The 12,573-nt window shown below is 42.5% G+C and overlaps 1 protein-coding gene across 3 annotated transcripts in view; it reads right to left on the reverse strand.

The window, feature by feature from the left end:
- The window catches only part of Trip4 (thyroid hormone receptor interactor 4), an 86,692-nt gene that overhangs the window by 34,636 nt on the left and 39,483 nt on the right, over positions 1 to 12,573 (reverse strand). For all 3 annotated transcript variants that reach the window (XM_031344206.1, XM_031344205.1, XM_031344204.1), the window contains 3 exons: positions 9,799 to 9,928; positions 6,231 to 6,446; positions 402 to 528 (listed from right to left, as the gene is read on the reverse strand). In XM_031344206.1, the coding sequence (XP_031200066.1) occupies positions 402 to 528; positions 6,231 to 6,446; positions 9,799 to 9,928 (473 nt within the window). The remainder of the gene's footprint in view (positions 1 to 401; positions 529 to 6,230; positions 6,447 to 9,798; positions 9,929 to 12,573) is intronic.

Raw genomic sequence — 12,573 nt, forward strand, 5'->3', positions numbered from 1 at the left:
TTTTTTTTTTTTTTTTTTTTGAGAAAAGGTTTCATGTAACTCAGCCTTGCCTTAAACTTGGTATATGGCAGAGAATGACCTTGAATTCCTGATTCTCTTGCTGCCACCTCCCAAGTGATGGGATTGCAAGTTTGTGCTCAGGGAGCTTTGTTTGATTGTATATTTGCTTTTTTTTTCAAGACAATTTCTCTGTGTAGCCCTGATGGTTCTGGAACTCTCTCTGCAGACCACCACAGCCTCAAACTCAGAGATCCTCCTCTGTCTCTGCCTCTGTCTCCCAAATGCTTGACTGCCATGTTGAGAGGAAATTGGTATCTAAGGCCTATTGAAACATACACATTTGTAAGGAGAACTATTTGGGGTCAAAAATGTCTCATCAGTTAGAGGAGATATTCACTAACCTGAGGAGGAGCCTGGTACATGTTAGGGTTTACCAGAACTCCCAAAGGCTCTTCAGAAGATCTATCCAATGTGACCAGTGACTGGTTCAAAGTTCCATTGGCAATGGCTTGTATTGTCTCATCAAGTCTGTGGGAACAAACCAAAAGGAAGCAACAATTGGTAATCTTCTATGCTCAGAGTGTCCAAACTAAGCACATGAAACCTTTTAGTAGTAATAAAAACTGGAACTGAAAGTTTTATTTGTAAGACATGGATGACGTTTTCTGCTCCCACACCCACCTTCTTTTGCTCTGTACCAAGAACACCAAGGAAAACAGGTAGGACTCCCTAACCATTTATCTTTTTAACAAGATCAATAACATGCCAAGACTAGAAAAGATGACTAGCAATAGACTGACTCAGAGAAGAAGATTCACAGCAATTCCTCTACTCAAGGAATCATAGTTATTCTGCTTACTGTAGAGTCCCCTTTCCACTCATCCATGCTAATCTGAACTCGATCCTTGCTTCTGAAACTGTGAGCAAGCACCAAATTAAATGCTTTCTTTTATAAAAGTTGCTGTGGTCATGGAGCTTCTTCACAGAAATAAAATAGTAACTAAGACATAAGTTGGTACCTGGAGGCTAGGGAGTTGGCTCAGCAGGTAAGAGCACTGGCTGCTCTTCCAAAAGTCCTGAGTTCAGTTTCCAGCAACCACATGGTGGCTCACAACCATCTGTAATGGGATCTGATGCCCTCTTCTGGTGTGTCTGAAGACAACTACAGTGTACTCATATACATAAAAAAATAAATAAAGGTTGAAAGAGAGGAAGAAAAAAAGAAAGGAAGGAAGGAAAGAAGGAAGAAAGGATGAAAGAAGTTGGTATCAGGAGTTGGGTATTGCTGTGACAGGCCTGATGGTGCTGTTTGTAGAAGGAATATGGAAGACAGTGGGACTTTGGACAAGAAAAGTGGCTGAATGTTGTCAGTCAGGCTTTCTGGACCATTCTGGTAGGAACATGGAAGACAGTGGTGCTAAGGGTGATGTAGATTACGACAGTCTGGATCAAGAGGTTTCAAAAGGGAAAGATTATTAATAAGAGGTCTAGAGATGTGGCCATGAGACCATGTCAAAAAAACAAAACAAAGCAAAAACAAACAAAAAACAAGCAAACAAACAAAAAACAAAAACAAAAAACTAGCAAAACTCCCCAACCCCAACAAAATGAACATAACAAAACCAAAACTGGGCATGGTCTTACACACCTGTAATCTTAACACTTAGAAAGCCAAGGCAGGAGGATCAACATAAGTTTAAAGCCAGCCAAGGCTACATAGTAAGGTCCCAGACAGGCTGGGTTACATTGTGAAACCCGGTCTCAAACACCAGCAGGGCCTGACAGATGGCACAAAAGGGAAGAGCAAGCTCTGCCCTTAAACATGACCTGGCCTAGTTCCCAGAACCTAATGGAGATGATAAGTGTTAACTCCAGCTATAGGGGATCAAATGTCCTCTGGCCACTACAGATACCAAGTGTGCATGTGGTACATGTACATGCATGTAAAATTTAAAAAACAATAAATCTTTTTTTAAAAGTATGAAACTTGGGAGGATGGAGAGATCTCTTTCCTTTTTTTTTCTTTCTTCTTCTTTTTTTTTTTTTTGGAATTACTTATTTATTTTATGTATACGAGTACACTGTAGCTATCTCTTTAAAAAACTCCAGGAGAGGGCATCGGATCCCATTACAGATGGTTGTGAACCCCCACATGGTTGCTGGGAATTGAATTCAGGACCTCTGGAAAAGCAGTTAGTACTCTTAATCACTGAGCCATCTCTCCAGTCCCAGAAAGATTTCCTAAAAAGAGTTGGAGATTGACATTACTTAAATAACTTTTAAAATGCCGGGCAGTGGTGGCACATGCCTTTAATCCCAGCACTTAGGAGGCAGAGGCAGGTGGATTTCTGAGTTCAAGGCCAGCCTGGTCTACAGAGTGAATTCCACGACAGCCAGGGCTACACAGAGAAACCTTGTCTCGAAAAACAAAAACAAAAACAAAACAAAAAAAACCCAACCAAACAAAAAAAACTTTTAAAATCAATAATTACAAACAATCTTAATACCATATTCCAAAATGAAGAAATTCATTTTTCCAATGTATTAATTTTAAAACTCAAAGAGGAAAAAAAAAGAGCAAATTGTTACATTTCATCAAGACCAAACATTTAAACATTTTTTTCTTTTTAAAATTTTCCTTTTTCTCTTTTTAATTTTTAAAAATGATTTACTTTTACTTCATGTGAATTGATATTTTGCCTACATGTGCTGCCGATTACCCTGACCAGCAGGGAAGAAAGACTAGCACACCAGTTCCTTCCAGCAACAGTTTACTCAGGAGCTGTTAGTTACATGAGAATCAAGGGTGTGCCCCCCCCCAATGGTCCGTGAGTGCTGCTTAAATACCCTTCATAGGACTGCCCATGAGCCCATACCACGTCTTGCGCTATCATTTGCTACAGAGTCATGACAAAAGATCAGGCCACTGGCAGGTGCAACCCTCTTGCCAAATAAGGACTTGTTTACTCCAAAGCAGAAGAATGGCAGGCACCATCTTTAAGGCACAGCAGCAGCGCTCAATACCTACATATATGTATGTATGAGGGCATCAGATCCTTTGGAGTTCATGTGGGTGCTGGAGATCGAATCCAGGTCCTCTGGAAGAACAACCAGTGCTTTTAACTGCTGAACCATCTCTGCAGCCCCTATTTTGTTATGGTGTGTGTGTGTTTGTATGTTATATGTGAGAGTGTGGGCATGCGTGTGTCATGGCACACATGTAGAGGTCAGAGGATAACTTTTGGGACTCAGTTCCTCCTTTCACTGTTGATTCTGGGTTTTGGAACTCAGGTAATTAGACCTGCATGACAAGTGCCTTTTCTAGCTAAGCCACCTCACTAGCTCTACCAATTCATGTCTATAGCTCTCTCAATTTTTAAAAACTCAACTAAATTTGATAAATCAACACACACACACACACACTCACACACACATATGCTTCTGAGCCACCACGTGGGTGCTGATAAATGAACCCAGGTACTTGGGAAGAGTACCTGTGCTCTTAACCACTAAGCCATCTCTCCAGCCATATTTTTTTTGGTTGGTTTGGTTTGGTTTTTCAAGACAGAGTTTCTCTGTGTAGCCCTGGTTGTCCTGGAACTTGCTCTGGAGACCAGGCTATCCTGAAACTCACAAGGATCGGGATCTGCATACTTGGATTAAAGGCATATGCCATCACCACTTGGCCCTTCTTTCTTTCTTTTTCTTTTCTTTTTTTTTTTTTTTTTGTGAAGGGGCTTGGCTATGTAGCCCATGCGAGAGAGATCCTCCTCCTAGGCCTTCTGAGTGCTGAGATTACAGAAGTGTAACCATGTCCCACTAAATCCACTGATTTAGTCTAGCTTACTATTACAGTGCAGTTTGGGAGAGATCTAACCCACAGTTTTTCCAAAGTGGTGTTAATCATCTCAACATTGCATAGTAAATCCTTTCCTTACAGCTTAAAAATGTTAGCTTCTTTTGATTTATTATTTTTATTTCTGTGTGTGTATATAGCTAAGGATGGAATGAAGGTCTTACACATATTAGGTAAGTGACCACTAATATGTGTCACCTGAACTACACATTCCCAGCCAATGGTTAACTTTAGCCTTTATCAATTTCACACACACATATGCAAATACTCAAGCACAACTCCTCAAAGTAAATACATTAGTTTCTTTCTGAATCATACATTTCACTGATATATTCTGTGTGTATGTGTGTGCACACTCATAAATGAGCATGTGCATGTAAAGGCTGGGGGTCAATGAGAGTCTTGTCCTCAAATTCTTCCCACCTTGGTTTTTAGACAGGATCTCACACTGAACCTGGAAACTGCCTATCTGACTAGGGTCCCGAGGTGTCTCATCTGCCTGCACAGCTGTGGTTACAGGAGTTCTACCACGTCCAGTTGTTTCCTTGTTTTTTTTTTTGTTTTGTTTTGTTTTGTTTTTTGGTTTTTCGAGACAGGGTTTCTCTGTATAGCTCTGGCTGTCCTGGAACTCACTCTGTAGACCAGGCTGGCCTCGAACTCAGAAATCCGCCTGCCTCAGCCTCCCAAGTACTGGGATTAAAGGCGTGTGTCACCACTGCCCAGCTACCTTGAACTCTTGATCTCATCTTCTCAAATTGCCAGGATTATATGTGTGCACTACTGTGCCAGTCCCATGCTTAATTTTCAAAATCCTCAGCTACTCTTAGGCACTTTATGTTCTAAATTAACAATTATTATTTTATATTTTGCTTCTATTTTTTTGAGGTACTGTGGATCAAACCCTGGGGCTCAAGGGTACTAGGCACGTGTTATACTTCTTTGCTGCAATTCCAGCCTTAAACATTTTATTAATGTACTTTTGGGGTACTAGGAATTATTATTTTTGTTTTTGTTTGTTTGTTTGGTTGGTTGGGGTTTTTTTTGTTTTTTTGTTTTGGTCTTTTCGAGACAGGGTTTCTCTGTGTAGCCTTGGCTGTCCTGGAACTCACTCTGTAGACCAGGCTGGCCTCAAACTCAGAAATCCGCCTGCCTCTGCCTCCCAAGTGTTGAGATTAAAGGTGTGTGCCACCACCGCCTGGCATTATTTTTGTTTTTACTAGTTTTTGTGAAACAAGGTCTTGCTATATAGCCCAGATTGACCTGGAACTCATTATGTAGTCCAAGCTACCTTCATACTATATATCCTGTCCAACAAAAACAAGCATATGCTACCATAAAGAACTTCATTATTATAAAATTACTTGTGTGTATGTATGTGGTACCTGGGTTGAACATATGGCCTTATGCATCCTAGGCAAATATTCTACCATTGAGATATATTTTGAGCCCTTCATCATTAACATTCTTTTTTTTTAGTTTTGTGTGTGAGAATATGTGTGCATACATGAGCTACAACATGTATGTGGAGGTCAGAAGACAACTTGTGAAGCTGGCTCCCACCCTCTACCATATAGGTCCTAGGGTCAAACTCAGGCTGTCAGGCTTAGCAAGCAGGCACCTCTACTGCTGAGCTAGCTCACTGGCCTCTGTCACCATCTAGCTTCCTTCCTTCCTTTTTTCTTTTTCTTTGTTTCTTTGTTTGCCTCTTTCTTCCTTCCTTCCTTCTTTTTTCCTTCCTCCCTTCCTTCCTTTTTATTCCTGTGTGTATGATGTGTTCATATGAGATGAATACATGTATGTGGGCAGATATGTATCTGACGTACGTGTATGGAGTGGGGTACGGCCTCAGGCATTGATCCTCATCTTCTACCCTGGTTGAGAAATGTTTTGTTTGCTCTTTGCCATTGCACACATCAGGCTAACTGGCCTGAGAGTTTGGGAATTCTATCTCTGACTCCTCAAAATAAAACAAAACAAACAAAAAACAGAATAAAAATCCAAAAACATTTCACCATGGAAGCTGTGGTGTGCCATGGTGTATCATATGGTATACCCTTTTGCTCAAACAGCTTTATCTTCAAATGTTCATTGCAGTGAGTCTTTGGTCTGGCTAGTTTGGGAATTCTATCTCTGTCTCCTATGTTGCCATAGGAGCAATGGGATGACAGACATGTGGTACTACACAACAGCTTCACACAGCTGTTGAGGATTATGCAACTCCAGTCCTAAGGTTTGAGCAAGAGCTTTACGCATGGGGTCATTGTTTTTTTCCTTAGAGGGAAACCCTTTCTTGTTGGACTGCTCCTGTTCTCCGAGCCCACCCGCTCTGAGGCCTCCCGCTCTGAGCCCACCTGCTCCAAGGCCTCCTGCTCACCTGCTGTGATACTCGGCTAGTGGGTTTTCATCTTCCAGGATCTTCCGCCCTGCAAAGTCAATGGTGACTTTCTTAGAAAGTCGGGAGGCATGGCGAAGTTCTCTCAGCTCATCCTCTCGTTTCTGCAGCATTTCTCGCTCAACTTTGGACAGCCACTGGTTAGAATCACTGGCAAAGTAGTCCGATTCATCGTCAATGACTTGGGTCCTTCGGATACTGAGCAGGAAAGATGGGAAAAGAACACAGAGTGAGGTCACATGCTGACAAATATGGACAAATTACCACCTAACTTCTGCTGTTATAGGGGTTCCCATCTCAACTATGAAAGGCCGAGAATGTTGTAAAATCAGGCCAAGCTCTTCCTTACTTGAAAGTATGTCTTGTATCTACTGCAAGGTTCAGTTGTGCCCCTAGAACTAATCTCAGCCTCAGGCAGCAGAGGACACAGCACCACAGTCCATCGTCCTCCCTTGCATCCTCCAGCTCTCTAGGTGTGGATCACAGCTTGCACGTAAGGGCTGGGATGTCCCTCGGTTTTGTCCTAGCCCAGCTCTTATTGCAGCACCTTACTCAGTGTGCTCCCCCTTCCACAAGTCACTGGCACCTGGTTCACTACTCACAGGCAAACCTGGCTACTGGCATTTGCTTTGCAGTCTCAGTCCTGTGGCTTACAGTATTTTTTTTGTTTTTTGTTTTTGTTTTTTGTTTTTCAAGACAGATTTTCTCTGTGTAACAGCTCTAGCTGTCCTGAAACTCACTTTGTAGACCAGGCTAGCCTCAAACTCAAGAGCTCTGCCTGCGTCTGCCTCCTGCATTCTGGGAGTAAAGAAGTATACCACCATTGCCCAGCTCAAGGGGCATTTTAAAAAATATTTTATTGATTGTGAATTTCACATCCTGCACCCCAATCCTACTCATCTCCCCATCCCTCCCTCCATATCTGCCCTCTGCCCTTGCAACTTCCTCTCAAAATAAAACAAAACAAACAAAAAACAGAATAAAAAATCCAAAAACATTTCACCATGGACGCAGTGGTGTGCCATGGTATATCACATAGTACACCCTTTTGCTCAAACAGCTTTACCTGAAATGTTCCTTGCAGTGAGTCATTGGTCTGGCTAAAGGCCTCTGGCTTCTGCTATGCTACCAATACTGGGTCCTTACCTAGGCTCCTTTCAGATATCCTGTTGTTGCCCTGTGCCACGAAAAGACTGCAGTGTTGGTTCTGCAGGACCATCCCCTTCACATGCTCCAGGATTTCATATGGGATAAGTGTTGGGGTGGGCTGGGTGGTCAGCCTGTCAGCTTTCCTGTGCCTGAGCCACCAGGGCCAGCTCTCCCGCTTTGCTCAGGTGAGGAATGGGACCAGTTCTCATCCATGCTGTACTAGTGAGTAGCAGACGTGGGACCAGCTCCCCCACTCTTGTGCCCTACTGTAAAGCCCAGGCAAGGTGCAGGGCGAGCTCTCTGGAGTACTGCAGCCATCGAGGGAAAGGGCCAGCTGAATGTTTTATCCATCTACTACTCTAACAGTTTCCATACCCCTCCTACTCACTCTCCAGTTCAATAACAAAACAGGTCAATTTCTAAGATCATAATGAGAACAGAACTGAAGACTGGAAAGAATTCTGACAATTTAACCCCAAACCTGAGGCTCACAGAAATTCTTTACATCAAAGCCATAAACCCAGAGAAGACTGTTTCTCCATAATTACAAATTACTGACACACAGAAGACACTTAAATTATATTCATATTCAAGGTACAAAAACATTTTGCATTAAAAGACTTGGTAGGGACCTTGACATGGATGGTTTAATGGGCACCCACCTCTACTCTACCTCCAATAATCAGGTTTTGGCCAGGCAATCATGGCACATGCCTTTAATCCTAGCACTTGGGAGGCAGAGGCAGGTGGATTTCTGAGTCCGAGGCCAGCCTGGTCTACAGAGTGAGTTCCAGGACAGCCACGGCTACACAGAGGAAAGCCCTGTCGCAGTACTCTTGCAGGTTGAACTAAAGCTGACGGTGACTGCAGGAGAGCTGGGCAGCTGTTTACAGACTGAGCTCTTTGACGAGAGGTTTCTGTCTGTCAAGCTCTGCCTAGAGCTGGAAAGACAAGTTTTAATAAATATTTGCTGAATTCATGAATAATTCTTCAGGGCCAGTTTTCACCTTGAGTATTTCAGCACTTTCCCTATTCCAGGATCATAGTTCACTGGGGTTTGAGAGAAAGTGTAGCAGTTGGCACATGGAGGGTGGCATTAGTAGCTTAAGGAATTATCATTCTTCATAGATGTCCTTACTGGACTCTAGGGCTCTGAATCAAGGAGAAAACATGCAGCTCATGTCTGCCAGGATTTTATTTTATAAAGTATACTGCATGAAGATCTTATTTCTTAATAAAAAATTAAGCCTCTATTAACTAGAAATTTTAAAATTTAAAAACACATATTGCCTAAAACTTTTTTCTTGAGACAGGATCTCAGTATGTAGTCCTGGCTGCCCTGAAATTCACTATGTAGACCAGACTGGCTTTGAACTCACAGAGAGCCTCTTGTTTCTGCCTCCCAAGTAGTGTCATTAGAGGTATGTGCCACTATGCCTGGCTTGGTTTTTGCTTAAATGTTCTTCCATTCTGTCTTTAGCACAAATATCTGTGTGCTGTCTGTATAATATTTATACTGTTCTACAGTATAAAGTAGTTTACTTAACAAGGTCTCCTTTGATTCGAAAATATAGTCTTCAAAATATTTACCCAACACCTAGATAATGTTACTAAATAGATTTGATCTGTAAGTTCTTAGTGCAGAATGTTTAAAAAAAAAAAAATGAGAAGAGCCAGGTGTGGTGGTCCATGCTTTTAATCCTAGCACTTGGGAGGCAGAAGCAGGCAGACCTCTGGCACGTCTGATGCCAGGCTGGTCTGCAGAGAGAGTTCCAGCCCAGCCAAGGCCACAGAGTGAAACCTTGTCAAATGAAAACAAAAACAAAAGCTAAGATGCAATAAAAACCAACACAGAGCTTTCAGCACTTCTTTTTGATAAACCCTTTGATATTCTGCCTTAAAAAGGCAGCAAGTGGGTCTGCAGTGATGGCTCAGTGGGTAAGAACACTGACTCCTGAGTTCAAATCCCAACAACCACATGGTGACTCGCAACCATCTGTAATGGGATCCAATGCCCTCTTCTGGTGTGCCTGAAGACAGTGGTAGTGTACTTACATATAACAATAAATAAATCTTAAAAAAAAAAGGCAGCAAGTATCAAGATAATATTATTATTTATGTGTGAGTGTTTTACCTCCATGTATGTTTGTGTGCTCTATGTGTATGAGTGCCTTGTGCCTATAGAGGTGTGAGGGCACTCCTCTGGGACTGGTTGTGAGGAATCAAACATGGGTCTCTGAAAGACCAGTATGTGCTCTTAATCTCTGAAACTCCCTGGCACCCCAAATGTCTTAGTTTGGGGTGCCAGGGAGTTGGTTCAGTTCTAGCTCTCCAAGAGCTTTAACTGTTTTAGCTCTACTGACAAGCTTTGTCTTAGCACAGTAGTCTAACCCCACCATACCTAGTTCTGTCATACTCTAACAGTTTTTCTTTGTGCTTGATAGCCTTCTCCAAACCAGATTTCATTCGAGATTCTTGATGAGGAAGTAGGTCCTTGGTAGAGACATCCACCTTTCCAGAATTCTCTGCCCCTGAAATTCAATAAGGAAAGCAAATGGTTATTAGCCCATAGAACAGATCTGTAGTATTGTTGCATTTGTTCTAGCCTGAGGATTTGAAGCATTCATTTAAATGAAAACGTTTAAGGTCAGGCTCAACCAGCATCAAGTGATGTTTGATATCAACGTTCCTCAAAAAAAAAGGAGTGGGGAGGGAAGTATCTGTATTTAAAGAAATCTACCAGGGCAATGGCGGCGCACGCATCACTGTGACCAATTTTGGAGAAAATATTTTAAAACTCTTTTAAGAACCTCCTGCCGGGCGGTGGTGGCGCACGCCTTTAATGCCAGCACTGAGGAGGCAGAGGCAGGCGGATTTCTGAGTTCAAGGCCAGCCTGGTCTACAAAGGGAGTCCCAGAACAGCAGGGCTACACAGAGAAACCTTGTCTCAAAAAACAAACAAAAAAAATTATTTAAAAAAAAAAAGTGAGGCTGGAGAGATGGCTCAGTGGTTAAGAGCACTGACTGTTCTTCTGAAGGTCCTGAGTTCAAATCCCAGCAACCACATGGTGGCTCACAACCATCCGTAACAAGATCTGATGCTCTTTTCTGGGGTGTCTGAAGATAGCTACAGTGTACTCACATATAATAAATAAATAAATCTTAAAAAAAAAAGATCAGTATTTCAAAAGAAAAAAAAAGTGGCATGGGCTTGAGAGGTTAAGTTTAAATTAAGTTTTCAAACTATACTGTGGGAACTTAGCCATTAGCTGAACTCAGTGGGAGACTGACTCCCAGAGCCCAGAAACAAGGAGACCAGGTCGACCTGGCAGAGAGAAGGTAACAAATGACTGCCAGGTGGCTAACCTGCCCCTGAACCCTATCGAGAGCCAGCACCAATCAGAAACCACCTCATACCTTCCCCTTACCGGAGTCTTCCCTTTTGCCCCAGCAACTGCACAGGAATAAAAAGCTGCCTAAGACCTTGCTCGGGGACAGACTCCTCTACCCCTGCAAGGGATATGAGTCTGACCCCAGCTAGCTGGAATTAAAAGCCTCTTGCAGATTGCATCAGGCCCATGTCTTGGTGGTGTGTGGGGTCATCGCTCTCGGGATTTGAGTGTGGGGGTCCCTCCGGGAATCTAACAGGCTATATGAGATCTTATTCTAAAAAAGGAAAAGGGGGGCTCAAAAAGGCAAAAAATTATGTTTTTTAAAAAAATTTTTTTTGTGGGGGAGGGTTTTTGAGACAGGGTTTCTCTGTGTAGCCTTGGCTGCCTTGGAACTCACTCTGTAGACCAGGCTAGCCTCGAACTCAGAAATCAGCCTGCCTCTGCCTCCCAAGTGCTGGGGTCAAAGGCGTGCACCACCACCACTCGGCTTTAAAAATGTTCTTAATTTTTCTGAAGTTTTAAAAGAATTTAGTGTGTATGAGGGTGTGTCCATGTCCAGAGCCACAACAGGCATGTCAGAAGACACTTGCGGGTCCCAGGAACTTAGCAGGAAGCACCTTTACCTTTTCAACTAACTTGCCAGCCTTAAACTTTTATTTTAAGACAAAGTCTCACTACACAGCTCAAGATGGCCTGATTTTAGTTCACTATGTATCTCAGGTGGGTTTCAAGCATCCCGTGCTCCTTCCATGATTCTAGAGTGCTGTTATTATATGCTTAAGAGCACCACTATGCCTGGCTTAACTTTTTTCTTTTTACATTTTGTTTAGTGTGATGTGGTGGGTGTGTGCACGCGCATGTCATGAAACACATGTGATAGCAGAGGACTCATGGGAGTTGGTTTTCTCAGCAGAGGGTACCTTCTGAGCCATCATCTCTCCAGCGTACCTTCACATGCTGAGCCATCTCTCCAGCGTACCCTCACATGCTGAGTTATCATCTTCAGGGTACCTTCTGAGCCATCATCTCTCCAAGGTACCTTCACATGCTGAGCCATCTCTCCAGGGTACCCTCACATGCTTACCCATCATACCCAGTCCAATTATATTTTTATTTGTGAGTAAATAAGAATCCTGCTGTGTTATCCAAGATAGCTCCAAACTCCCAGACTCCAACAATTCTCCTGCCTCAGACTCTCAAATAAAGTACTTCAGGTATTTGCCACCCTAACAAAAAGGTCCCTAGCTATTTTTTGTAAGTTGCTTTCAAATATAAAAGACAACATTTTTAGAGGTAAAAAAAGAGGAGTACACTTCCTATATATGTTCAGCTGGCTTCTTCTTGATGTCAGCAATCTCTTTATAAGATTTAAAACTAAGAAATTAGTTTAATTAGCTGAGAGCATGGCATGGTGGCACATACTTTTAGTTCCAGCACTTGGGAAACCACTTGGTAGGTGGACCCCTGTGAGTTCAAGACTTGCCTGGCCTAAAGAGTGAGTTCTGGCACAGCCAGGGCTATATAGAGAAACCCTGTCTCAAAAAAGCCAAAAAAGCCAAAAAAGCCCCCCCCCAAATATATATATATATATATATATATATATATATATAGTTTCATCATTTTGGGAGGGGCTAGAGAGATGGCTCAATGGTTAAGCACTGGTTGGTCTTCCAGAGAACTCAGGTTCAAATCCCAACAACCCATAGCTGTCTATAACTCCAGTTTCATCCATTTCCCTAAGAATTTCATAAATTTATTGTTTTTAATAGCTGAGTAGTACTCCA

This window comes from Mastomys coucha, unplaced genomic scaffold, assembly GCF_008632895.1.
Source record: "Mastomys coucha isolate ucsf_1 unplaced genomic scaffold, UCSF_Mcou_1 pScaffold23, whole genome shotgun sequence".
NCBI lineage: Eukaryota > Metazoa > Chordata > Mammalia > Rodentia > Muridae > Mastomys > Mastomys coucha.